At 40.9% G+C, this 27,988-nt stretch overlaps 1 protein-coding gene across 1 annotated transcript; it reads right to left on the minus strand.

Annotated features, from left to right (window-relative positions):
* Nucleotides 1-27,987, minus strand: Rab1a (RAB1A, member RAS oncogene family). The gene is made up of 6 exons (XM_055629091.1): nucleotides 27,760-27,987; nucleotides 12,672-12,744; nucleotides 9,687-9,782; nucleotides 3,825-3,920; nucleotides 2,390-2,521; nucleotides 1-2,216 (listed from the first exon to the last, which is right to left on the minus strand). Exons 1-6 carry the CDS (start codon nucleotides 27,780-27,782, stop codon nucleotides 2,019-2,021), a joined length of 618 nt encoding a protein of 205 aa, XP_055485066.1. The 5' UTR covers nucleotides 27,783-27,987; the 3' UTR covers nucleotides 1-2,018.
* Between the last annotated feature and the right edge of the window lies 1 nt (nucleotide 27,988).

The raw sequence follows: 27,988 nt of genomic DNA on the forward strand, positions 1-27,988 counted from the left end.
TATAATACAAAGTAAACTATGATTTTTATTGTGAAATTCTCATAGATGGAAAATTAAATTGAATATTTATTCTGTCCATTTTTCATTTTACAATTCTCTCACCACTTATTTTTGTACCATGTATTTCAATTGTCTGTTTAGTGAAAAATAAAGAAACCTGTAATTTTTGGCTTACTTTTTAGTTTAATATTTTATCATTAAAGAGCCCATAATAAAATGTGTTGTCAACAGCCACATCCTAAGCCCCCAATTGAAGAATGTTTGCTGCTTAAACCAAAGGAAACAATCTCTGACCTTTGTCACCTTAAAATGCTAATGTCTGCAAGAGACTTTATTTCCCACAGCAAGACAAAAGCAAAGTCTAGGATCTCAAAGGTCCTAGTTAACAAAACTTTCACACATGCAAAATTTTCACCGAAATAAATATATTATTTCCTCTCATCATTCCCATCTAGCGTTAATGTATTCAGTTAATTGGGGGAGGGGGTATAATTTCTACAATTAGGGCAATCACCATTTCCTGCTTTCTATTCTAATGCTTAAAACTCTTCCTCCAACATGAGTTATACAATTGGAAAGAATAAAAAAGTTGACACTTGGAAGTAGAGGCAGGAGGATCACAATTTCAAGGCCATCCTTAATTACAAGAGAATTTGAGGCCTCTTGAGTTATGTGAGACACTGTCTCAAAAAAATGGGTGCAGTCTGAGTAGCATATGCCTTTAAGCCCAGCACTTGGGAGGAAAAGGCAGGTGATCTCTGTGAGGGGCCAGCCAGGGCTACATAGTGAGACCCTGCCTCAAAAAAAAAAAAAAAAAAAGCCAAGCATGGTGGTGCACGCCTTTAATCTCAGCGCTCAGAGCTAGAGACAGGCGAATCCCTGAGTTCAAGGCCAGCCTGGTCTACAGAGCAAGTTCCAGGGCAGCCAGGGTTACACAGAGAATCCCTGTCTCCAAAAGCAAAATGAGGGGGGAGGGGTGAAAAGGGGTGTGTCTGACTCACAGCATGGAAGAAACACCAGCACGTATTACCAGATGACTGCCTGTGAGGAAGCATGTACTGCTGTCTCTACCACAGATGCATGAAAAAAGTGTTGCCAGTGAAGCCACTTAATGTTTTTTGGGCTGGAGATGAAGTGCTAGGAAGCAGACATTCTAAACTTGTTTTCCATACAGTTTGAGCTCCTTGAACCAATGAAGTTGGTTAAGTCTACACAGCACAGAGCTTCTCTAGGTCACTCATAAGATCTATTACTAGAAAGCAAATACTGGGTGCTGTGCTGTAAGATAGGTCTATAGTGCCCTTGCTGCACACACAAATGGCTGTTGAGTATAATAATGCAAAGCTCTAGTTCCCTTTAACCATAAGAATTAAAACAATACTTATCACCATACAGTTTGATATTACTTCCAATAAGTACAATATTTATTAAACATATCTTCAGTTTTGTTACATAGTGTGCAACAAATTACAATATTCTGCAGCCACAAATTATATGCAGAGTATGAAGAAACTATTAATCAGATAGTGTAATCTTTCCATTTATAACTCTACAAGGAAGAACTAGCAAATCAGATCTTACATATAACATCTCACTAAACTTTATGCATGGAAACTTGACAGACACTGCTTGTGCTGTTTGATACAAAATGGCTGAACTTCATCTTCAGAAGACTAAACCCAACATCTAAACATGCCAATATAAACATCAAAACAAAATATATTCTAACCAACCACGGGAAACAATCTGGTATCAGGAAAGCAACAAGGATTACACACATTATTTTATAAACCAGCACACAAAGGTTTAAAACAGTTCTGAAAATGAAGTTAGCTGTCTTGAGTCAAGGGAATAAAAAAAAAAGTCAGTATTGACCATTTACAATCTCTGACCTTTGTGGAAACGGTAAGAATCTGTTGTAGTGCAGCTACATACAGTACAATTCAGGCAATTTTGTTTTTTTTCACTTGGATTCAGATTGCAAATTCATTGCTGTGAGAAAAGGACGGAGGCAAATTTTAGCAGCAACCTCCACCTGACTGCTTGACTGGAGTGCTCTGGATTTTAACATTGGACTTCTCTGCACCACCAGCTGTTGCTCCAGGGCCCATTCGCTTTTTAATCTCAGCTGCCATCGTCATGAAAGACTGTTCTACATTCGTTGCATTCTTAGCACTGGTTTCCAAAAATGGAATTCCAAGGGAATCTGCAAATTCCTGAGAGAGTAATAGGGCACAATGAACACTGGAAAATTTTTCTTAGTATGTTACTGCCTTTTGAGATGGGAATGGAAGACTAAGTTGACTGGCTTTTAGAGGTTGAGGCAGTCTTGACCACTGTACGTCTCCTATTCCCATAACTAACATTCAAAGTCAAACCCCATACATACCTTTGCTGTTGTGTAGTCTACTACTTTCTTTGTGGTCAGGTCACATTTGTTCCCTACCAACAACTTGTTGACATTTTCACTGGCATAGCGATCTATCTCCTGCAGCCACTGTTTAACATTATTGAAGGACTCCTAAAAAAACATACATACATATATATGATGATGTAGGTCTGGATACTCAACTGATAAACAGCTTCTGAGGCAACTGTGGCTATAACTACAGTGCAAGAAAAGAAACTAATATATGATAATGTACATCTAATGAATGATAAGGAGGATTGGAAAGCTTGAAGTAAAAATAGCCTATTTGGAAGGGGAAATAGTTTAATGACAGGCAAATCCAATTTTAAATTGAAATTTTAAAATATTGACAAGACCTAGTTTCTGAAATTTGGTACAATTCTGGTTTATGAGCTGGTTACAGTTGCACAGCTTTAATCCCAGTACTAGGGAGGCAGCGGCAAACTTGGGTTCCCAGCCAGCTCAGTCTAAAAAGCCAGTTGTAGGTCAGCCAGGACTACATAGTAAGATCCTGACTTAAAAAGCAAAACAAAAACCTGAAGAACAGCAGTTAAGTTCTACTACTATCAAAAAGATACTGTTTGGCCTGGGGTGCAGCTCAGTGGCTGACAATTGGCCTGGTATGCAAAAAGCTGCAAGCTTAAACCCCCTACAAGATACAGGGTAGAGAGAAAGGTAGTAAATATAATGATTTGGTGAGGTTTATTTTCCCCCTTTTCTTGTTGTTGCTTTGTTTTTCATCTAAAAATTTTACAGTAGACCAGTCATGGTGGCAAAGAATACCTTTAGTCCTAGTGCTTGGGGATAGAGGCAGTGGGATCTCTTGAGTTCAAGGTCAGCTTAGTGCAGGACAGGCAGGGCTACACAGAGAGAAAGAGACTGTCCCAAAAAAAACCAAACAAATTAAGATAGTAGACTTGGCATGTTTAAAATTAACAAGTTCTGTCTGATTTGGGTATCTGCTTTTTTGAGGTGAGATCTGCCTCAGCTGGTCTCAATCTTCTGAGCTCCTGAGATCCTGTCTGAGCCTCCCAAGTAGCTGAACTACAAGCACATGACATCATGCTAATATAGCTTTTTTCCCCATATTCATATTCACCCATCTTTTACTAATAATGGCATTAATTTAAATGACTTAAGTTATCTCCAAATTAACTATAATTCAAGTAACTGGATTTAACATTTGCTACAAAAAAAAACCTAAATTCAACTTTTTTTTCCTCTAATAGTAAAAATAGATCTGCTCAAAAGAAGTTACAAGGCTGATCAAAAGCATTCAAGAGCAGCCTGTCTACAAAGCAAGTTCCAGGTCAGCCAGAACTACACAATGAGAATGAGTCAAAAATCTACACACATACATAAAAAGTAACTTCCTGCTTTGTTTATAACAAAGCAGTGTTCTCTAGGAACTTACCTGATCTGTCACATCATAAACAACTATGATGCCATGGGCTCCTCTGTAGTAACTGGAAGTGATTGTTCGAAATCTTTCCTGGCCTGCTGTGTCCCACTATTAGAAAACAATCAGGGGAGGCAAACAATCCATTAAAACAGGCTTGGGGGAAGTACAGGAGAAAACTGTAGATTATTAGGATTTGAAAAGCCAATAGTATTTAATGCTTACATTATTAATTGCATTGCAACTATCATATGTTAAAGTCCAGAAGAGAAGATAATGCTTACAGTGTATAGCAGGTGGTACTGATACCCAAATTCTAAATTCTCTGAGAACAGAAGCTATGCTAAACAGTTGGTCCAGAGCCCACAGCCTATCCTTCCTGGCTGCAGCCACTCATCCCAGACCAGGCTCTGCCATGATCTCATGTGACAAGGAGGTGTACTTCATTAAGTGAGACCTCACTGGGCAAGAACTGGCACTGACCTGCCTGAACTCTTAGGAATAGGAAAAGGGACCATGAGCTGCATCCAGGCTAGCCCTACTGCTGTGACTTAGCCATGATTGACCCAAAGGCTTTGGCAAGGTAGAGCAGCAAGCCACCTTTTCCAGTAGACCCAGGTTTTGGAAAACCTCCCCACCCACCTACTGCCCCCTCCCCAGAGAATACAGAGACCAGTTGACAGGGTTGGGAAAAGTGTTCCAAAGACCTATGAACAGAAAATACATAAAGCAAAACTCACTGTCTACTGTATTTCACAATACCAAACAGCAATATCTGTCAGAATAGCATTTATCCATTCCAAGTAGGTACTATCTTAAATCTGAGCAAAATAATGTAATTAAAAAAGTTTCTAAACACCTTTAAAATAAAACTCAGCCAGGTGTAGTGGTGCATGCCTTTAGTCCCAGCACTCAGGGAAGCAGAGACAGGTGAATTGCTGTGAGTTCAAAGCCTGGTCTACAAAGCAAGAACAGGATAGCCAAGACTAACAGAGAAACCCTGTCTTAAAAATAAACAAAACACCTCTTTTTTTTTTTTTTAAAGTGGGGAAGGGGCCTAGAGAGATGGCTTAATGGTTAAGAGCATATACTGGTCTTCCAGAGGACCACATTAAGTGGTTTATGACTGCCTGTAACTCCAGCTTCAAAGGCATCCCATGCCTCTGGTTTCTTCAGGCACATGCATTCATATACCCATATTTAATAACTTAAAATGTTTTTTAAATTAAAGCTCAGCAAAAGCTTTGCAAACCTCACAACCTGAGATTGATCCCTGAAATCCATGATAAAAGGGAAAAAAACTATCAAAAGTTGACCTGTGGCCAAGTGTGGTGGTTCATGTCTATAATCCCAGCACAGGGGAGGCAAAGGCAGGTGGAGCTCTCTGGGTTCAAGAATAGCCTTATCTATACAGCAAGTTCCAGGACATCTAGGCTAGACAATGAGAGATCCTCTTTCAAAACTAAAAGAAGTTGTCCTCCACAGATGTGCAATGTAAGAGCCCAAACTCAGACATCACACACATGATAATAAGGCTTTTTAATTTTGTTTTTATTCTCTTGGTTTTTCAGGAGAGGGTTTCTGTATAGTCCTGGCTGTCCTGAAACTCATTTTGTAGAGCAGTTGGCCTCAAAATGCTGGGTTCAAAGGCATTTGTCATGATGCCTGGCTGGTAATTCTTTTTTTCAAGACAGGGTTTTTCTGTGTAGCCTTGACTATCCTGGACTCACTTTGTAGACCAAGCTGGACTCAAACTCACAGAGATCCACCTGCCTCTACCTCCCAGAGTGCTGGGATTACAGGCATGTGCCACTGTGCCCAAATTGTGATAATTCTTAATAAGTTTTTTAAAGACAAAAATACGTAACTCATTTTAAGGACACCTTACTGTTTAGGGACACACACAAACTGTGCATTTGGAGACATGTGAGGACTTGTATTGGACATTAATGTTAACTCTTGTTAGGTATGTTAATGTGTAATAGAGAATAAAATGCACATGCACATGTATTATTCTCTAGTAAAAGTCAGGTTTTTGTAAAACTGGGCATGGCAGTACATAACTGTAGTCCCAGCAGCAGTCAGAAAGCAGAAGCAGAATTACCACAAGTTCAAAGCCAGTCAAGGCTACCTAGTAAGCCTGTCTCAAAACAACCCTGGAAGAAAGCATCCAGGTATGGTGGCAAACTTAACCCCAGCACTTGGGAGGTGGAGGCAGGTGGATCTCTGTGAGATTAAGGCCAGCCTGGTCTACAAAGCAGGTTCCAGGACAGCCAGGGCTATACAGAGAAACCCTATCTTGGAAAAGCAAAAACAAAAATGAGAAAAAGAAAAGAAAAAGCAAATAATACCCAAGGTTAGCAGCTACTTAATAAAAAAAAAAAAAAAAAAAAAACAACCAATTCTTTCTTTTTTTTTTTTTTTTTTTTTTTTGGTCTAAAGTGAGACTGGAACCTAAGACTCTGACATCTACTCTTACCACTAAGGAACTTGATGATGTCCTCTGGAATCTTCCAACCTTATCAGTATGCCCCAATTGCTCAATGCTACAATCACTAATTTTAATGAACACCCACCCATCACTACTAAACATAAAAAGTGAAAGGAAAAGAGCATTTAGGAGAATACACAAAGCCCAGCAAGTTGAAATGCAGTAAGATAAAAGCACAATTTTGCATTTGAATTTTTATAACATCAATTCACAGAAGTCAGTCTGTCTTTCCCCATCTCTGTCCCTTCCTCTCCCGCAGGGAGCACACACACGTGTGCATCTTTTCTTTTGTTGTGTATGAATAGTATGTACATGTGGAGATGAGGCTGAAGTCTTCCTGGATTACACCCCACCTTATTCACTGAGGCAAGATCTTTCAGTTGAACCCAGAGCTCACTAATGTGGCTCTCAGAGCTATTTATCCCTTGGCTCCAGGGATCCACTGTCTCTGCCTTCCATAGACTGAAATTACAGGTGGGTCTCCACACCTATATAATCATTTTCATGGGTGAATTCTGGTCCTCACATTTACAAGTACTTTACCTACTGAACCATTTCCCCCAGCCCATATATACCCTTTACACACACGTTCCCAAATTAAAAACAAGCAAAGTTAAATGTTAATACATAGACTACTAAAGAATGCAGTTACTGCAACAGCAAATCTAAACTCATCTATTCTTTTATATTCTTCAGTAGACTAACAATAAGCATAATTTTATTTTATGTGTCTGAGTGTTTTGCCTGCATGTATGTCTGTGCCTACATGCATACCTGTGGCCACAAACAAGAAGAAGGTATTGGCTCTCATGGAGCTGAAATTACAGTGTGTTGCGGCATGGGTTCTAGGAATTGAACCCCCAGTACTCTTAACACTGCACTGAGCTATCTCTCCACACCCAAAGGGACAAAATTTTAAATAAATTAATTTAGAGGGAGGGCTGAAGAGATGACTCAGCAGTTAAGAGAACTGGCTGCAGTTCCAGAGGGCCCAGGTTCAATTCCCAGCACCAACATGGCAGCTCACAACTGCCTTGGATCCAAACTCCTCATATTGACATACAGGATCCAAACTCCAGGATCCAAAATCCTCACATAGACATACAGATAAAAGACCAATAAAAATAAATTTAAAAAAAGAAATTAATTCAGAGAAGTTTATCTTGCATATTGTATTGTACTGTATTTTAGGAATCCCTTTTTAAAAAAGGTACTTGAAAATGCAAGAGTTACACAAACCCAGAAGGTTCTAAAAACAATCCCAAAAAGGAATGATCAACTACACAGGAGGAAGACTGTGATCACATCAATATAAAGGGCAGATGCCAACAGAGAAGGAATTAACCTGATTCACACAGCTTCAAAATGCAGAGGAATATGATAGAAGTTAAAGAACTCTGGCTCCAGCCCAACATAAAAATGGATAGCTAGAACCATTTGTAAATGGAAGCTGTTTTTTAAAATGGTGAATTTCCCAAATATGTTTATATAACAATACCTGATAGGGAAAGAAAATTCCTGTTTTTCAACAGACCAACTGAGAACAACCTGCAAGATCCTTTCTAAAGGAAGTGACAAAATTAAAATATTTCAAATACATAAATCCTGTAGAGACAAATTACCATATATGCCACTGATACCTAAGTGGCAGGGTTGAGTGGATCTTTTCGACAATAGTGTTTACTCCTTGCCTGCACTGGGCATATCACAGAACCCGTGGATATATTGTCTCCAAGGTCACAAAGGTAAATGCACACAGCAAGAATGATGTGATCCTCAAAACTACCTCATAAACTAGTAAAGCAGGAAACAGGGCTGGGGCTGGGGCTGAGCAAACTGTTATTCTTCTAAGACAACATCAAAAGGCCTGGCACACCCCAGTAACCCCAGAAAAATAGAGGCAGAAGCTGGCAAATCTCTTGAGTTCAAGGCCAGAGTAGTCTACAGATAGAGTTCTAGGATAGCCAGGGCTACACAAAGAAACGCTGCCTTAAAAAAAAAAAAAAACACAAGAGAAAAAGAAAAGAAACACCAAAATCAAAATAGTAATTTTGACTCAAAATTCAGAACTTCAACTAAAATCCACACCCAATTCCATGAAAAGAGCAATGATTAGTCTTCAATATTACTTCACGCTAAGCCTGTTCTATAATACATTTGACCTTTTAAAAGTAAAACCTAACTTAAAAAAAGCAAAAATAAAACAAAAAACTACTTACTGTCTGTGTCTGTCTGTCTGTGTACATGCCTGTGTGTCCTGTGAGTGTATGATGATACTCATACTTGGCATAAACATGGAGGTAAGAGGATATCTTGCATGAGCTATTCTCTCCTATGACCACACAGGTCTTGGGAATGGAACTCAGGTCACCTGCTGACCGATCATACTGACCCCATGATTACTTTCTTTTAATATAATTTTATTTTTTTTTTTTAGATCACAGACAAGCTGAAAGAACCCAGACCCATACTAAAGAGATTTATAAACATTTAATTGGAGGTGGGGAGAAGGATAGATAAGGTGCTTAAGGGACACATGTTGAAGATAGAGAACTATAGATCACTTGGTTCTATAGAACTATAGATCACTTTAAGCAAATAATGTCCATTTTTTAAGAACAAAACAAGCATATTAGAGCTTCCTTCCAATAAAATTCTGTGTTTCTACAGGTGAAATACAGAAAGGAAGGAAGAAAGGAAGGAAGGAAGGAAGGAAGGAAGGAGGGAGGGAAGGAGGGAGGGAGGGAGGGAGGGAGGGAGGGAGGGAGGAAGGAAGGAAGGAAGGAAGGAAGGAAGGAAGGAAGGAAGGAAGGAAGGAAAAGAAAAAAAGAAAGGCCCATAAGACTAAAGCTAAAACTTCTGACTTAACTGGAAAAAGGGACCAGGCCAAAGTCTGACTTACTATGATTATTAAGTCTGTTTTAATTAATAGTTAAGTCTATTTTACAAATAGATTTCAACAAGAAAGATCTGGACCATAGGTCCATGTTAACAGGGCAGACTTAGCACATGGAAGACCTTGGGTTCAATCCATGACACAGATGATGAACAAGAGGATAAAAAAAGGGAATTTCAGTAAGCAAACCTGGGAAATGGCTTTCGGTCTAAAAACTATCATCAATGCATGACTCTTAAGAAACTTTATGTTTATCGGGCAGTGGTAGCACATGCCATTAATCCCATCACTTGGGAGGCAAAAGCAGGCAATATCTCTGAGTTTGAGGCCAGCCAGGTCTACAAAGGGAGTCCAGGACAGCCAAAGCTACAGAGAAACCCTGTCTCGAACCACTCCCCCCAAAAAGAAACTTTATGTTCAACTTTGTTAGCATAGTAAATAGATATAAATACACTGTACATTTACCAAAACAATTTCCAAGGTCACTTACGATCTGAAGCTTGATTGTTTTCCCATCTAACTCTATAGTTCGTATCTTGAAATCCACACCAATTGTGCTGATGTAGCTTTCCGTGTATGTATCATCCTGAAGGAACAGTTAATGAAATCAATATTCACAGAATATAAAGTTTACTTGCATTATAGTCAAAGATTATAAACGAAGTTTTTTAACATCTGACCCCATCTTGCTCTCTGCTCTGACTACAAAGTAACAATCAGTTAGAAAGTTTCTTTTTACTTTGAGATATTTTTCGAGTGTTTAATTTTTGCATACATCTCTTGGTAAATTCTTCACATATGTCAGGAAAAGATGTTGTAATCATCAGAGCTTCCTCACCCAGATACATAAGTCTTCCTAACTGTCAGTCAGCTCTTGCTCTTCAAACATCCAATTCATTGACAAAACAATGCTAATTTCCTTTTCCTCTAAGAAATGTATTCCCAAATTTGTTTTACATCCTGGTTAAGATTTTAAATTGAAATTTAATGCATATAAGAATCCCTCTTTTAGCCTTTAATCCCAGAGGCAGAGGCAGGCAGATTGCTGTGAATTGGAGGCTAGCCTGGTCTAGCAAGTCGAGGATAGCCAAGGCTACACAGAGAAACTCTGCCATGAAGAAAAAAGAAAAAAAAAAAAAAAGAATCCTCAGCTCAGTGGTTTTTAGTAAACACACACACTTGTACAATTATCAGCATTATTTAATTCCAGAATATTTCATTACCCCAAAAGGACTCTGTACTCATTGGCAGTTACCACTTCCTTCTCCTTCTGAGTTTGTACCACCACCAAACTACTGACTCTCCCTGGAGCTTTGTATGGGAACATTTCACAGTCATGAAGTTATTAGAAGTGGTTTTCTTTCACTTATGTTTTTCAGTGCTCAACTATATTGCAGCATGTATGAGCATTTCATTCTTTTCTTTTTAACAGGGTCTTGCCAGGTAGCTCATGCTAGCCTCAAACATGAGCCTCCTACCTCAGACTTTAGAACGCTGGGATTACAGGCATGCCCCATTTTACTCAGATTAATATTTGTTTATTTGTTTGTTTTTTAAAATATTGCTTTGTTAGGTTGGGCGTGGCGACACACATTTTTAATCGCAGTACCCAGGAAGGGATAGGCAGGTCTCTGTGAATTCAAGGCCAGCCTGGTCTACAATAGTGAATTCAACAAAGGGTATGTAACTAGTGAGAACCTGTCTGAAACAAAGAAAAAAAGAAGTATGTATGTAGACATGCGCATGCCATAGTACACCCACATGGAAGCCAAATGACAATCTCTGACAGTCAGCTTTCTCCTTTCACCATGTCAGTCCTGGGGACAAGCTCAGGTCATCAGGCTTGGCAGCAGGCACTTTTACCTCTGATTCATTTCCCCAATCATACTTCATTTTTTCAAAACTACATCCTTTTTCGCAGCTAAATAAAATCCCATTGACACACTTTATTAATAAAAGAATTGGGTAGTTTCCACTTGGGAGTCATTATAATCACGCATGGTCATTTCGTATCATTTTTCACTTTGGTACATGCCAGCAGTCTCAGTACTCGGGAGGCCCAGGGAGATCACTGAAAGATCACTGAAAATCTGAGGCCATCCTGGTCTAGGGAATTAAAGGCCAGATAGGGATACATAGTGGGGCTCTACCTCAAAGAAAACAACTCATGAAGGCCCTTAAGATGACTCAGAGAATAAAAGTGCCTGCCACCAAGCCTAATGGCTTGAGTTCAACCCCTGGAACTCAAAAGGAAAAGAAGATCAGTTGTCTGCTGATCTTCACAAGTGCTATTGTGTTCATGTACACTCTCATCCCATGAAAACATACACATAAAAACAAGTAACTGTTTTCAAAGAAGCTCTCATAAAAAGGAAGGAAGGAAGGAAGGAAGGAAGGAAGGAAGGAAGGAAGGAAGGAAGGAAGGAAGGAAGGAAGGAAGGAAGGGAGGGAGGGAGGGAGGGAGGGAGGGAGGGAGGGAGGGAGGGAAGAGAGAAAGGAAGGAAGGAAGGAAGAAGGAAAGAAAAGAAAGAAAGAAAGAAAGAAAGAAAGAAAGAAAGAAAGAAAGAAAGAAAGAAAGAAAAGAAAGAAAAGAAAGAAAGAAGAAAGAGAATTCAGGAATGGAAAAACTAATCATCACCAACTGTAGAGCAACACCTAGAACGTATTCAGCAAACAAAGATGGACCTCTATTTAGTCAAGCCACACCTAGTAAGAGCAGCACTGACAAACTCAACTGTCTGTGACATAAACTGTTAGCCAATATGGTGGCCACTAGGCCCAAGTGGCTTATGAAATGAGGAAATAAAATTTAAAAATCTTTTTCAATTTTTGGTTAATTTAAAGTAAAAAAGCTACAGACAGCTAGGTTACCACAGCTCTAGAGCTTAATCTGAGTTCCAGAATGTATGTGTCACTATGAACACATATAACATGAAAATGTGACAGCATTTCTGCCTGATAACATTTTTCTTTACTCTTTTAAAACATGGCTTGAGTATTTCTTCTCATCTCACTTTCAATACATGCCAAATACCCCACCTTACTCTCCACCTATATCAGAATCAGATTTCTCCAATGAACATTAGACACTAATAACTTTATCATCACACTTCACTGCTTCACTCAGTCTCTTTCCTGCCCTTCTTTTCTTTCTTTCTTTCTTACTTTTGAACTGACTTCAAGGCAAAAGTGATGCCCCTCGTTCACCTCCCAAGTAGAGAGATTACAGGCATGTACTACCACAACAAGCTTTCCCTTCAATTTTTTTTAAAAACATTTATTTAATAGTCTAAGATACCACTGCAGAGGGGTGTTGTTTGGGAGCCCTTAGATATGTAACTCTGAAAGAAGTAACTCATTCTACATAAAATTGTTTTATTTTTGTCAAACTAAAAACAACAACAAAGAAATCACTGTACTAATTGCCCAACTAAGCATACCATTGTTTGTAACAAGTATTTTAATTTCAACTTACTGCAAACCTAAGGAGGAGGCAAGACTTTCCAACCCCAGAGTCACCAATCAGAAGTAACTTGAATAAATAATCACTGTAAAAAGAGAAGGAAAATCACATTAATAAAAAGCATGTTGTAAGTTCCACAAGAAAACAGAGCTAACAACCAATGGCTTGTTATGAAGACTAGAGCTCCCAAGGAGGCCAACAGCAGTTCCTGATGCCCAGGGCCAAGCATGTGCATTAACCACCCAAGTAGAGTAGACAGTCTCTCAGATGACTGCCCTTCCTCTTCCAAGGAAAGAATGACAGCAAACACTTCTGATTCCCGTTCTGAAAAGGCTGAAGAGACTCATGCTAATTAAATCCCAGTCCTCTCCCCTATCAGACTAGAAAAGGTTATGCCACCCAGAAAAAAATATCCTCTCCTGGCTTAGTGACTCGTGCCTGTAATCTCAGCAAGCACTTGAGAGGTGGAGACTGGAGAACCATGAGTTTAAGGCCAGCCGCGGCTACACAAGTTCTAGGGCCAATCTGGAATACATGAGACCCTCTCTCAACAACAAAAGCGTCTCCAAATTTGAAAAACAAATTACTCAGCACACAGAGCAACCTTTCAATGAAATAACTGCTATGGTTCTTTCCTAGATCGAGGTCTCACATCCCTCTTGCGGGCTGGAAAGATGGCTGGGTGGGGAAGAGTGCGAGTGCTGGCTTCTCTGGCAGAGAACCCAGGTTTGACCCTAACACGCCCAGATGCTCACAACCATCTGTACACCATTCAGTCCCCTCTTCTGGCCTCCCAGAGCACTGCATCACATGGTACACAGGCATACATGCAAGCAAAAACACCCGCAGATATATTTAAAGCATCACTGACTTCTGAAAGCCTGTATTTTGAATGTTGAACACTAGAAACATAATAAAAAATGTTACCAACATTTTAAGCCTGTGAAAACATTCTTCAGGGCTAGAAACATGGCTCAGCAGTTAAGAGCACTGCTCTTCCAAAGGTCCTGAATTCAATTCCCAGCAATTACATGGGGGCTCACAACCATCTATATGTGATCTGGTGCTCTCTTCTGGCATGAAGGTGTACACTCAGATAGAGCACTCATACACATAAAAATAAATATTTTTTAAATTAAAGAAAAATTCTTCAGAGACATGGGAAAATAGGTTCTAGGGCTAGAGATAATAGCTAGGTGCATGCTGGCTCTGAAGCTAGTCATGTGGAATGCCTATAAAGGGCCAAGACAAGACTGTCAAGATAAGACATGGAGAGTTCCACGACAGCCTTGACTATAAGGTTGTGGTCCTATTAAAAAGGAGGGAAACTGGCTAGACTCTGATTACATATATATTCATCAGAGGTGCTGCTCTGTTTTTGTTTTTTGATTACTATGTATCCCTGGAACTTGCTATGTAGATCAGGCTGTTTTCCAACTCAAAATTGATTCCTAAGTACTAGAATGAAAGACATGGGACACTACATCCAGCTTTTTTTTAATTAGGATTTATTTTACATTTACTGTGTGTTCATGTATTTGTGTGTGCGTGCACACACAAATCAGAGGACAATTTGCAGGAGTCAGTCTTTTCTACCATGTACTCCTAGGAAGTAAACTGAGGTTATCAGGCTTGATGAACCAACTTCCTGGCCCAGGAATGAGAATGAGAAACTTTAGCTTCCCTTTAACTATCACACTACTGGAAACAACTGAACCCAGGGAATTGAAATATCCCCCAGGAATCTCATGCTGGGAAAAGAAGCACTGAAGCCATGGGCCAGCACACAGTTCTAGCAACTTCTCAGACCACCTTGTAGGATGAGACTGAAGCCAGACAAAGAAAGGCAAGACTACACCTTGACAGAGACTGATTAGTTGCACAGAGAACTCTGGACCCCTACTCACTCTCATGTCAGGGCCCTAGAGATGAGCTTAATTTAAGGTGTTGCTGGATCTCTTTGTGCCTCTTCCCAATGTGGTTACATTGAATAAATGGCCCCCTTTCTGCTTTCTACTATTAATTTGGCTCTTTTAACCAGTTTACCAAAGACGAATGGCCTAACCTGGCTTGTTGGGGATACCCAAGGCATGGACTTTGATTTTTATTCCAATAACATCACTGCTAGGACTAACTCAAAAAACATCACTTTTAAAAGGCAACAGATTATCTGTTTACTGTCTCCCAAAGGAATCTCTCAGTCCCTCCTAATTCTGACTACTTCCACAGTGTAATTAAGCACTTTCAAAAAGTGCACCCCCATAAAAGAAAACCAAGATTTTACATTTTCAGAAGGTTCAACTGATTAAAATTTTTATTGTAGAAAGTATAATTTCTTTTTTTTTTCTTCCTATTTTATTTTATTACTTTATTTTTGAGACAGGGTTTTTCTGTATAACCTGGCTGTCCTGGACTCTCTTTGACCAGGCTGACCTCAAACTCACAAAAATCTGCCTGCCTCTGCCTCCCAAGTTGGGATTAAAGGAGTAGGCAAGATATACAATTTTTAGAAATAATTATAATTATTCATAAATTCTTGCCAGGCAGTAGCGGCACACACCTCCCGCCCCCCAGCACGCTGGAGGCAGAGGCAGACAGATCTCTGTGGATTCAAGGCCAAACTATTCTACAGAGTTAGTTCCAGGACAGCCAAGGCTACACAGAGAAACCCTGCCTCAAAAAACCTAGATAGATAGATAGATAGACAGACAGACAGACAGACAGACAGATAGGTGCCTAGTTCTATTTGCAGAGTGGTATGTATTATTACTTAAACATCTTTTTGGTTTTACCAAATTACCACAGTAATTACTCCCAAATATACCTGAGCAAAAGAATTAAAAAGATAAATCAAGTAAGACAGAGGCCAGAGAAAAAGACAAAAAGCTTTTTAAACAAATAAATCAGAAATAAATCAGGACTGGGAGCATTATAGCTCAGTGGCAAAACACATCTATCACACATGATACTCTACATTCACATCATATATACCACATCATACACAGTTAGTTGCACACGCCCATAATCCCTGTACTTGGGGAATAGAGGCAGGAAGATCAGAACACACTAAATCAGCCTGAGATACCCTGCCTTAAAACAGGGCTAAAGACAGCTCAGCAGTTCAGAGCACTGGTTGCTGTTCTAGAGGACCTACATTGGATGCCCAGCACCCGTGGCAGCTCACAACCACCTATGACTCCAGCCCACAGGATCTGACACCTTTTTCTGGACTCCAGGACCCTGCATCCACAGTAAATAGGCATACATGTAAACAAAACACCCATCTACATAAAAATAATAAAGTTTTTTCATCAGTAAAGGAGGGCTGGACATTTATAGCTCAATACAGTACTTGCCTACCACAAGACAGCCTCTAAGTTTCATGGCCAGGCCTTTTACAAACAAAAAGAAAGAAACACAAACAAGTTGCTAAATTTGAGATTTAGTAACTTGAGATTTCCAACCTGACACTGTCTGAACAAGCACACCCTCGACCACTGAGTCCTGTTATAATAGAGGACTGAACTGGCCACAAATGTTGACAGAGGTGTCACTGCTATAAAGGTCAGCTACTCTGGTTCATTTCAGCCCAATTACAAGGTTGGGAGAGACACAAACGTTCCTGTGTTATTGGCTGTAGCATCCATCTTTTAAAAAAATCATTTAACTTAGTATATCCTAAAGTTTTTGCAAATGTTATTTTTGAGTCGGTGGTGCATGCGGTGGCACATGCCTATAATCCTGCACTCTGTAGGCTGAGGTAGCCAAGACTGCCACCAGTTCAAGGCCAGCTGGGGTTACCTTGGAGACCCTGTTGTCTCAAGACAACAAAACAAAAACTAACCAGGCAACCAACCAAAACTGGAGGTAACATTAAAGAGCCTAGCTCCTAAACCATCAGCTTTACTAGCAAAACAGTTGCATGAATATATATATATATATATATATATATATATATATATATATAATCATCTTTACTCTTGTTAAAAAAACAAACAAACAAAAAAACACAAGTACTGACCTTAAGGCTCTCTCGAAGGTAAAATCAAAAGAAAATATGAGCCACAAAGTATACTTAACCACATTTTGGATTATAACTCAAATAATAAAATATAAGCTGTTCATTGTGGTATGAATGGTTAAACTGGAGAAACAGCTCTTCCTTATAGGATTTCCATGCACACACAGAAGAAAAACAGAAAATAAGTAGATCATCGAGAGAAGAAAACCTGCTGATGAAGTTAAAATTAGTAGGTAGAACTTGGGAGAAAAATTAGGTATCTGTGCAACTTCAAATTATATTCTCCCAAGTACTTATTGCACTGGTGAGTTTTGTTGTTGTTTGGAACAACAAACAACAACTCTATAAAACAGAGTCTCACGTAACCCAGGCTGGCCTCTGACTTCATATGAAGCAAAGGCTGCCAGAGGACTCTTGATCACCCATGCACCACACCTGGCTTTACAGTGCTGGTTATAATTTACTTATTTTATGTGCATTGGTGTTTAGCATGCAGTTATGTCTGTGTGAAGGTATCAGCTCTCACTGACAGTTGTGAGCTGCCATGTAGGTGCTGGGAACTGAACCTGGGTCCTCTGGAAGAGCAGTCACTGCTCCCAACTGCTGAACCATCTCTGCAGCCCCTATATTGATGACTTTAACATACTCCATCCAGTAAGTGCTTTAAATCTTTCTTCCCCTGGGAGATGGAGCCGGGCTATACATTAAAAATTTGGTGGTTATTACCTAATAAAGTAGAGAAAGGGAGAAGAACTTCAGAAGAGCACTAGTATCTACCAAAGGATACAAGTAGTTCTTCCAAAATAAAGCCAACGCCAGTGTAGCCACTTATAAATACAGCAACAATGTTCCAGTAATAGCATCACCAGAATGACAATAACATACCATACTGGTATCATATGCCTTCTGATAAAATGCAATTAATAGAGCACTGACTTCTGTGGTATTTTTCCCCAATCTGTAACTCTAACCTAATCATCTATTGACTAGATGAATTAATTACACTTGTAATTCAAACACCTGAGAGGCAGTGCCAAGGATCAGTGTAAGTTAAAGGCAACCTGGTCTACATAGTGACCTCCAGATCAGCAAAGGCTATATGATGAGACCCTATCTCAAAAAAAGGGGAGGAGGGTGACTGGAAGGTGGCCCAGCAGTTAAGAGCACTGACTACTCTACAGAGGACTGAGGTTCTGTTCCCAGCCCCCATATGGGTGGCTCACAGCGAACTATAACTCTACTTCTAGGGGATCCAACACTGTCTTTTGGCCTGTGCTGACACCAAGAACACATGTGGTACATTTATATACATGAAGGTGAAACACATACACATAATATAAAAAAGAAAAATAAATTTTAAAAAATAAAAATAAAGCACCAGACAAAAGTAACGTAAGAGACAGTCTAAGCACACTTCAAAGATATACAAATCAGGGTTGAGGATAGCTTAGTAGGAAGAATGCTTGCTTAGCATGCATGAAGCTCTGGGTTTAACCATCAGTACCACATAAACCCAGCCTAACTATAGGCACATGCCCATACTGTAATCCTAGCCTATAGAAGGTGGGCATATTCAGCTACACAGTGAGCATATAAGACCTGCCCTAGGTACAAGAAACCTGTCTTCAGGCAGGAGAAGGCTCAGGGATTAACAGTACATACTGCTCTTTCAGAGGATGTGAATTTGGATCTCAGCACCCGTATCAGGTGGCTCACAGGCATTTGTACCTCCAGCTCCAGGGAGATCCCAGGCCTCAGTCCTCTGTGGGCACATGCATTCACATACAAACACCCCCACACACACAGATATACGGATAAACATATTATATACAGATAATCCAAACAAACAAACTTACGTGGCTGGAGAGATGGCTTAGTGGTTAAAAGCCCTATCTGCTCTTCCAGGGTTCAATTCCCTGTACTTACAAAGCAGCTCACGACTAGCTATAACCCTACTTCTAGGGGATCTGATTCTTCTGGCCTTCATGGGCACCAGCCACACACATGACATAGAGACATACATGCAGGCAACACACCCATCCACATAAAAAAAAATAGATAAATAAGTTAAAAATTTTTTTAAAGAGGAGCCTGTCTCAAGAAGTAATAATTGCCAAAAACATTAAGCCAAGTAGTACTCTGGAGTCAGCAACAGAATGGTCTCCTACAAGTTTCCAGTCTGGTCAATATAGCAAGCTCCAGGCCAACAATGGCTACATAAGCAAGATCCTGCCTTTAAAAAAAAAAAAAAAAAAGCTAAAACAAGTGCCAAGACTATGAAAAAGGAGAGACCTCAGGGAACAAAGGTAACTAATATGATATTAACATAACATGGCAATTTGGATTGGATCCTAGACCAGATAAAGGACATTAGAGGAAACATTAAAGAATCAGAATAGTCGACTGTACCAGTATGACTGGGAAGGGGGCTGGGTTTTTTGCTTGTTTATCTAAACACAGGGTCTCACAATGTGGCCCCGGCAAGCCTGAAACTCAGAGACCTGCCTACCTCTGCCTCCACATTGCTGCACCACCATCTCTGGCCCAAGATTTTAAGGTGATGAATGTCATGAATGCAAGGCATTAATATCTGAGAAAGCTGTATGAAGAGTACACTGGAATTTGGTACACTATTTTTCCAACTTTTCAGTTGGAAAAGTTCCAACTTTAAGTAGCACACAGCTATAATCCACCAACCAGGAAGCTGAGGCAGGAGAACCACACATTTAAGGCTACCTGAGGGGAGGGGAAGGAGAGAAGGAAAGAGAAGGGAGGAGCTAGAGTTTCAGGTTGTAAGTGCTGGGAACTGAACAAGCCCTCTGGAAAAGCAGTGAGCACCCTTCTGAGCCACTTCTCCAGACCCTGTTCACAGCAATATATTATATTTTATTTAAAAAGTAAAGACACATTCAGGTTGGGACTGTGGCTCAATGGGACACTGTTTGCCTCGCATGCTGGATTCAAGCCTGAGTCCAGCCAGAAAGTGGCTTAGGGAGAGATGGCTCAGCCGGTGAAGTGCTTGCTGTACACACACAGGAAGCTGAGTTCAGATCCCTAGCACCCCCAAAACAGCTGGTAAAAATACCAAACCAACTCAGTGGTGTTTCTGTGGACTTTTCCTCTCAAATGCTGTTTGGGCATTTTCTGTCTTCTTGATCTTTTGTTTGTATATTTTGGTTTCCTGTGTGGAGAGGTGAGAGAGAAAGACAAGGAAAGGACATTGGGTGGGTGGGAAGGTGGAGAAGACCTGAAAGGAGTTGGAAGAAAAAATGAATGATCAGAATACATTTTATGAAAAAAAAAAAAAAATCTATTAAAAAAAAGTCAGGCGGTTGGTAGCACACACCTTATTCTTGGTACTTGGGAGGCAGAGGCAGGCAGATCTCTGAATTTGAGGCCAGCCTGATCTACATAGCAAGTTCAGGACCACCAGGGCTACACAGAGAAACACTGTCTTGAAAAACCAGATTTAAAACAAACAAACAAGCTGGGCACACAAAGGACATTTGTGATTCCCAACACTGGAGTGCCAGACAGAAGGATCTCTGGGGCTTTCTCCAGCCAATCTAGTCAATCAGTTCTTTTCTTTACATGAAACTCTGAATACAAACATGACACTATGTTTATGAAACTGAGACCACTTCTTTCAAAAACACTTGTTAGCATATGTTAAGTATACAAAAATGGATTTTTAGTATGGTATTTCATACATGTATGTATACTTACATTAACCTCTCTTGTCCTATTCCCAAGCATTACTGACTCCTTTCTTCTTCACCTAATCCCCTTTAATTTCATGAGGCATGGCAATGAATTTTATTAGGGCTATTTGCAGGAGCATGGAACCTCCTTAACAATGGCTACACCACCAAGGAAAATATCTCCTTCCCCCAGCAACCATCATCTGCCTGTAGATCCTTAGAGAAGGTTGTGTTGGAGAGCCTCTCCCTAATCTTGACAGGATATCAATGGGTTCAATCTTGTGAAGGTCATGTACAAGCGCTCCCAGCTACCCTGAGTTCAACAGTGTAATGGCTTGCTTCCATTGCCTTTCATTCTCAGGAAAATGTTCTCAACTTCTAAGGCCCCAACAAAAAATATCCAAGAGCAGATAAGAAAGAGAAAAAAACAAGATAGACATATTTAACTTAAACATTTGAACCAACTCAGTAAAGTCAAACTCAGAGAAAGTCAAAGGCCACTAAGACCTAACTATATATATTTCATATTTTTGTTGCTGCTGCTGTCATAAAGAAGGGTGTCTCTAAATTTTAAGACTTAGAACTGATCTTGCAAAAACTCTCCTGCATCAACCTTCTCAATAGCTAGAATTGCAGGCATGGACCACCATGCAAATTTCACAAGCCCTTCTTGTTCGGAACTCACCATGTAGCTGAGACTCCCAAACTTCCTCTGCCTTTTCTAAGAGTACAGAACATGTCATTAGTCCCTGCTCAGCATACCTCTTTCCTGTTTTTAAATCTCCCCATTGGAGCCTTTAATCTTTAAGTTACTTGGAAAGCAGAAACTGGAGGATCACAAGTTCAAGGCCTACCCAGCTACAGAAGAAATTCAAGGCCAGCCTGAACTCCTGTTCCAAAATAAAAAGTAAAAGGCTGGGAAAAGCCGGTCCAGGTGTCACACGCCTGTGATCCCACACTCTGAGAGGCAGAGGCATGAAGACCTCTTTGAGGCCAGCCTGGTCCAGGACAGCCAAGGCAAAAAAAAAAAAAAAAACTGGGGACAAAGCTCAGTGGTAGAGTATATGCATAGCATGAAGAATGAGAGTCAAATCCCCAGTACAAAAAGTGTGTAGAGGCTGAGCCAAAAAACAGCTTACCACTGCCTATAAGTCCAGCTCCAGGAGATCTGACACCGTCACACAGACATGAATATACCAATGCACATAAAATACAAATAAATCATTTTTTTTAAAAAGTGTATATGTGTATGTAATAAAAATCTCTCCATGAATAATTAAAGTGTCTATTCAAATGTTATCTGGTTTAAATTTAAGGGTTGGGGGGATGCACTTTGAGGGCATAAATTCAATCCCTGGTGGCATAAAAAGCACGGGGGTTCCCCCCTTTAAATCATATTCTAGGGGTGCTGAAGAAATAGCCCAGCATTTAAGAGCATTGGCTGTAGAATGTTCCAAAGGATCTAAGTTCAATTCCCATAATTCCAGTTCCAAGGGATTACCTTTTCTGGCTTCCTCTGACACCAGGCATGCATTAGGTGCACAGACATACATGAAGGCAAAACACCCACAAACATAAATACTAATTTTAAAAAATTCAATCATATTATAGGTATCAAAGCAGCAATTTCAGCCCCAACTTCTACAGGAAAACAGGAATAGGCTGACCATTCCTTTCTCCTTAAAAGGTTAAGGGGGCAATCTGCCAATGTCTCTTACTCAAAAGTGAAATTCAGAGAGTAATAAAAAAGCTAAGTCACATCTAAAATAGCTCATGTAATCGCTCCCACGTTTTTGTTTTTTGTTTTTTTAATCCTCTCTCCCTTCCTCCCTTCCACTTTCTGAGACAAGTCTGTAGGCCATGCTGCCCTGGAGCCAATACTAGCTTAATTGCCTAAGGCTCCTGGGTCCTGGGATTTGCAAGCCTAATCATTTTGTGAAGAGTCTATACAGCTGCCTGTATACCTGACAATTACAGATGCTGATGCTCTATACACTTCAAAGTCAAAGTCAAAGTAATCTTCTAACTACTTCCAATTTTCCTACAGTGGTTGGAGTACAGAGTGACAGAGGACATGTGGCATGTGCAAGTCCTGGATTTACCAGCAACACACACAAACAGAAAACAATAACCCTAATGAAAAAAACTACATGAAAACCATGACAATAATAAAACACTGTTGACAGATAACTGGTTAATGCGGCTTTATTTCCTGCACTTGGGGGAGGGGAACTTATCTGAAACATTACAGAAAAGCAAAGTATGAAAGACTGCTAACGATTTTGGAGAATTAGGAGTCTCATGAAGGAGGAGGGCAAGAGAAGATCATCACTGAACTGCTCTGCAGAAGCCCAGGAAAGGTGCTGCTCACTTTTAATCTGCACATCTAGGAAATGGACGCTCGAAGACCAGGGATTCAATCATGGCCATCTACACAGTGAGTTTTGTTTTGGTTTAGCTTTTTGAAACAAAGCCTTATGTAGCCCAAATAATTCAAGAATTCACTATGTAGCCCGGGCTGGCCTCAAACTTCAGGCAATCCTTCTGCTTCCATCTCCCCAAGAACTGGAATCACATTTAGGAGCCACCATGCTATGCTATTTTGTCACTTTAATTAATTAATAAACAAGCCTGATGACTTGAGATCAATCCTTGGGACCCACATGGTATAAGAACTTACTCTCACAGGCTATGTATCTATCTGTCCTCAACACACATGCTATGACACACACACATCCATGTGTTCTCTCTCCCTCACACATGAACACATCAAGACAGGGTTTCTCTGTGTAGCCCTTGCTGCCCTGGAGCTCACTCTGTTGGAACAGGCTGGCCTCAAACTCAGAGATCCACTGCCCCTGACTCCAAGTGCTGGGATTAAAGACCCAGCAGCAGCACCACCTGGCAATATTTAAAAAAAAAAAAAAAATTTAACTTTGGTGGGTGGGAGATGCTTCATCAGTAAGTGTTTATCTAACAAGCATGGAGACCAGAGATAGATTTCAAGCACCCATCTAAAAACATAAACAAAAAACCGAGTGTGGTGTCCCATACCTATAATCTCAGCAGGAGAAGGAAGATAGGAAGATCCCTGGGGCTAGTTGGCCAGACAACCTAGCCATTTCTATGAACCCTAGGTCCCAGTGAGAAACCTTGTCTTAAAAAATAAGTAAATAGGGGCTGGAGAGGTGGCTCAGTGTTTAAACGCACTGGTTATCTTTCCAGAGAACCCAAGTTTAGTTCCTAGCAACCACAGGACAGCCCAAAGCTCAAGATGGCCTCTTCTGACCTGAGGGCACCCCATACACCATATACATGGTACAAAGACACAGTAAGATAAAGGCAATAAGTAAATAGGTAGATAAACAGAGAGAGAGAGAGAGAGAGAGAGAGAGAGAGATAGGATGGCTCCCAAAGAATGAAACCCAAGGTTAACCTTTGACCACCAAATGCATGCACACAGATGTGCAAATACACACAACACTCATACATATACACCTTCAAGTACACCTATGCACACAAAAAGTTCAAGGCTAGTGATAGAGTTCAGCTGGTAGAATGCTGGACAGTAACACACAAAGCTACAGGTTCAATCCCCATCACCTCATACCTCAGCACTCAGCAGGTAGAGACAGAGGATCAGAAGTTGAAGGTCATCCTCAGTTATAAAGTGAGCTTGAGGCCAACTTGGGATCCTTGAAACACTGTCTCAAAATCAAAATAAAAAATGAATAAAAGTTCTCTAGAAACTAATAGATTATGACAATTATTCCTTCCTTCCTTTCTTTCTTTTGTTTGTTTTTCAAGACAGGGTTTCTCTGTGTGGCCCTGGCTGTCCTGGACTCAGTTTGTAGACCAGGCTGGCCTCAAACTCAACAGAGATCCACCTGCCTCTGCCTCCTGGAGTGCTGGGAATACAGGTGTGTGCCACTGCACCCAGTGACAACTACTACTTGTTGAAGATAATATTAAGTCTGTGTCTGGGTCTGTCTGTCTCTCTCTGAAGACAAAGTCCCTATGGAGCCCTTGACAGTTTGACATTCACTAATGTAGACCAGGGAGGCCTGGAACTTTCAGTGGCTCTCAGCCTCAAGCGCTCAGACTACAGGCTCCCACACCCCTGGCACTGTTAGGTATTTTCAATCAGTATACTGAAATAATCACTGTCTGCTTCACTACCTACCTCTGAAAATCAAATCTTGGGCCAGCAACATAGCTCAGTGCTTACAACAAGACTAAAGACAGTTCAATCCCCAGGACCTGCATGAGAGGAGGACAGAACTGACTTCTGCAAGTTGCCCTCTGATCTCAAGTTCACTGTAGCATGTGACCCCTCTCCAAATGCACATTAAGTGTAGAAAGCCAAATCTTTCTTCAGATCTCCAAGAAAAGAAAAAGCTTTCACCCTTTCCATATACTTTTCCAACTGTTAAGATCACATTTTCAGTTGTTTTCGTTTGTAGTTGAAATGAATGTGACTCAGACATTACCCTTAATTCCTGTCATAAGGATAACAGGTTTTTTGCTTCTCCTAAATCAGCCTAAAATTGGTTTTTCTTCAGATCACATACACACAGTCCCCACACACAGACAAAGCAATGAGACAGATTATAACTTAAATCATTTTTGATATATTGGTTGCACTTACAGTTTTCAGTAATAAAATATCATTACCTCTAATCTTAAGCAAGCAGAGAAACACTATCTTGAAAAGCCACGGTGTATTTCAGAATAACCAAGACTACATCACAATGACATCCTGTCTTAAAACTAAGAAATAGGAAGGGAAAAAAAAGAATTACTATCCTTGCCATTTATTAGCCACTCCTCTTCTTTTCCCTCTTGAAAAATCTTCCCTGGCTCACTTCTGTGCTAATAATTCTCTTATGTAGCTTATTGGAGGGGTGGGGGAGGGGGGTGGCGACCAGAGGTAGTTCTTTCCTTCCACCATGTGGGTCCCAGGGATAGAACTCATCAAAGTGGCAGATGCTGACTGAGCTATCTCACTGGTGTACTTGTAGTTTTCTTAATTGTCTCTTCCGTAACAGTCTTCCAAAACCCAACAGGCAACCAGTACAAGTGACTATACCTGAAATCATACTGCTCTGACCCACGCTGCACATCTGCATGCTCTATCTACTAGGATTTGACATGTATAAGAAACTATTTTGTATATTATGTCACAGGACCCTTGAGGTTAAGCTTACATTCTTAAGTCTTAGCTCACTTAAAAATGACTTACACCACTCACAGCATGCTCTGGACAGCTGTCCAAGTTTTGTACATACTCAGGGGCTGGAGAGGTCGCTTAGTGGCTAAGAATATCTACTGTTAGAGAACTCAAGTTCAAGTCCCAGCACCCACATCAGCTGGTCACAGCTGCTTGTAGCTCCAACTCCAGGGATGCCTCTATGCCAGCAGTTCTCAATCTGTCGGGACCCCTTTGAGGGTTGAAGGACCCTTTCACTGAGGTCACATATCAGATATCCTGCATATCAGATATTAACATTACGATTCATATTGGTAGCAAAATTACAGTTATGAAGAAGCAACGAAAATGTAATGGTTGGGGTCAGCACAACATGAAGGTATTGAAGGGTCATAGCATTGGGAAGTTTGAGGACCATAATAAAAATACTTAAGTATTTATGAAACAAATACAGGACACTTCTCAAATAGTATTGGTTTACAAACCTTCCTAATATAGCAAATCAATATTATTTACTGTTGCTAGAAGAACTAACTAGGAACCCAAATTCAACTTTGCTTAACTAAACTAATTTTGTCCTGGAAAGTCCTTGACTGGGGGGGAGGGGGCTGCCAACACAGCAAGTATGTCACTATATGAACTGTTCCCAATTTCTTAAAGAAGTACGAAAGCCTGGGCCAACAAGATAGCTCTGGGGATACAGTGCCTGAGTTCAACCCCCAGAAGCCAAAAAGGCAGGAAGAACAAGCTCACAAAAGGTGTCCCATGACCTCTCACACAAGCACTGTGGCCCCTGTGCACCTGCACTCACATGCATCACGAACACACATACACACAAGAAAACTAAAGCATATAAAATAAAACTTCTGCTTAACACAAATGAAAAAGAACATTCCAGCATTAAACCACAGTCTTACAAAACTTGAACTTAGAGCGCATTTTGCAAGAGCCATGTGACACACACATGACAAGTCAGCTAAACCGATGGATGGACCTTTCATGGGGAAATACTTAGTGGTAACTGACCAAAGCAACAAATAAAGTCAGTTTTTTGGGGCAATACTGACTTCTTTTATTAAAAAACAAAACAACAACAACAAAATTCCTCTCCCTTAAAGATTTCTGGCATTAAAGAGGAATAAAAATGACATCTCTTCAAGTTATGAAAACCATAGAAAGATTTTTTCTGCCATTCAAAAGAGCACAAGAAAGTCTACCCAAGAGAACACCAGTTCCCATGCAAGGTGTGTCATGTCACATCTCCTATAGTGACTTCTTGAGTAAGCAAGAAAAAGGAATGCATTAACTTTTCATGACACGTCATGGAACCTCATTCCCTATCTACAGGCATTCAACTAGGTAATCTAAAACCTACAGCTCTACCAGAGGTCCCAACTCATTTTGTTTCCTTGTTCTTTCAAATTTATTAGCAAACTCGTACTTTAATTTGGTGATACCAGGAAGACATTTTTAGTTTTAGTTCAGATTTTTGTTGTTGCTGCTGTTGTTGACCTACTGAAGACAAAAGGTGACTGGGAGACTTTAGGTGTCCTCTAAAACAAAAATTTCACAAATGCCCAGGGTTTTAGAAGGGCCATGGTTCATACTTCTTACAAAACTCTTCCAGGAGACAAGCTCCGGAAGCTATTTAAACACTGTAAATAGCTTCTCACCGTCTCCTCATTCCCCTCAAACCCACGCAGTCCCGAGAAGCATCCATATTACCTGAAACCTGACAGAGCTCTAACAAGCTCGGGATTTACAAGTAAAGCTGGTTTCCTCCCTGCTGACACTGACAGCTCCGCAGAGCCGGCGCAGGCTCTGACAGTGCCCTCTAGCAGAACTCTCCCACCTACCTCCCCTTAAAAACAAGTCCTCCTCCAGCCGTCACTGCCTCCAGAGACGCGCCCCTCCTGGCCGCTGTCCGAGGCCGATTCCCCAACTCCGGGCCGCGGCACCTAGCTCCCCGCCGGCTGCGCCCCGGCCGCGGCCTGGAGGCCCGACCCCTCCCCGCCGCGGCCCTCGGCGGTCAGACAATGGGGGCCTCGGGCTGCTCGGTCCCGCTCGCCTGGCCTACCTCCTACACTGCTACACAGTGAAACTCCCAGTCGCCCTCACCCCCGGCCGGACGCTCTCACCCCCGGCCCGCCCCGGGTCTCCTGCACTCACTATTCGGGATTCATGCTGGACATGTCACTGCAGCTGCCGCCGCCGCCACCGCCCTTGCTGACGCAGCCGCCGCCCCAACTCTCCGCGCCACGGGTAATGGAAGGGAAGGAATGAGCTAAGCTGTTCCGGCAGAGCAAACGTCGACCCCACTCCGACCCTTAGAACACAATCAGCAGCCGCCGCCACTCAGTGATCGCTTCCACCCAAAATGGCCGCTGACGAACCAGGA

Source organism: Psammomys obesus, unplaced genomic scaffold (genome assembly GCF_907164565.1).
Source record: "Psammomys obesus unplaced genomic scaffold, mPsaObe1.curated_primary_1811, whole genome shotgun sequence".
In the NCBI taxonomy this organism is placed as follows: Eukaryota; Metazoa; Chordata; class Mammalia; order Rodentia; family Muridae; genus Psammomys; species Psammomys obesus.

Excerpts from the sequence above, each read along its gene's own strand:
- Rab1a (XM_055629091.1), bottom strand. The coding sequence starts at position 27,782 with ATGTCCAGCATGAATCCCGAATA. Across the intron at positions 12,745-27,759 it reads TCCAGCATGAATCCCGAATA|TGATTATTTATTCAAGTTAC; the intron begins GTGAGTGCAGGA and ends CTCTTTTTACAG. Across the intron at positions 2,217-2,389 it reads TAGACTACACAACAGCAAAG|GAATTTGCAGATTCCCTTGG; the intron begins GTATGTATGGGG and ends TTACTCTCTCAG.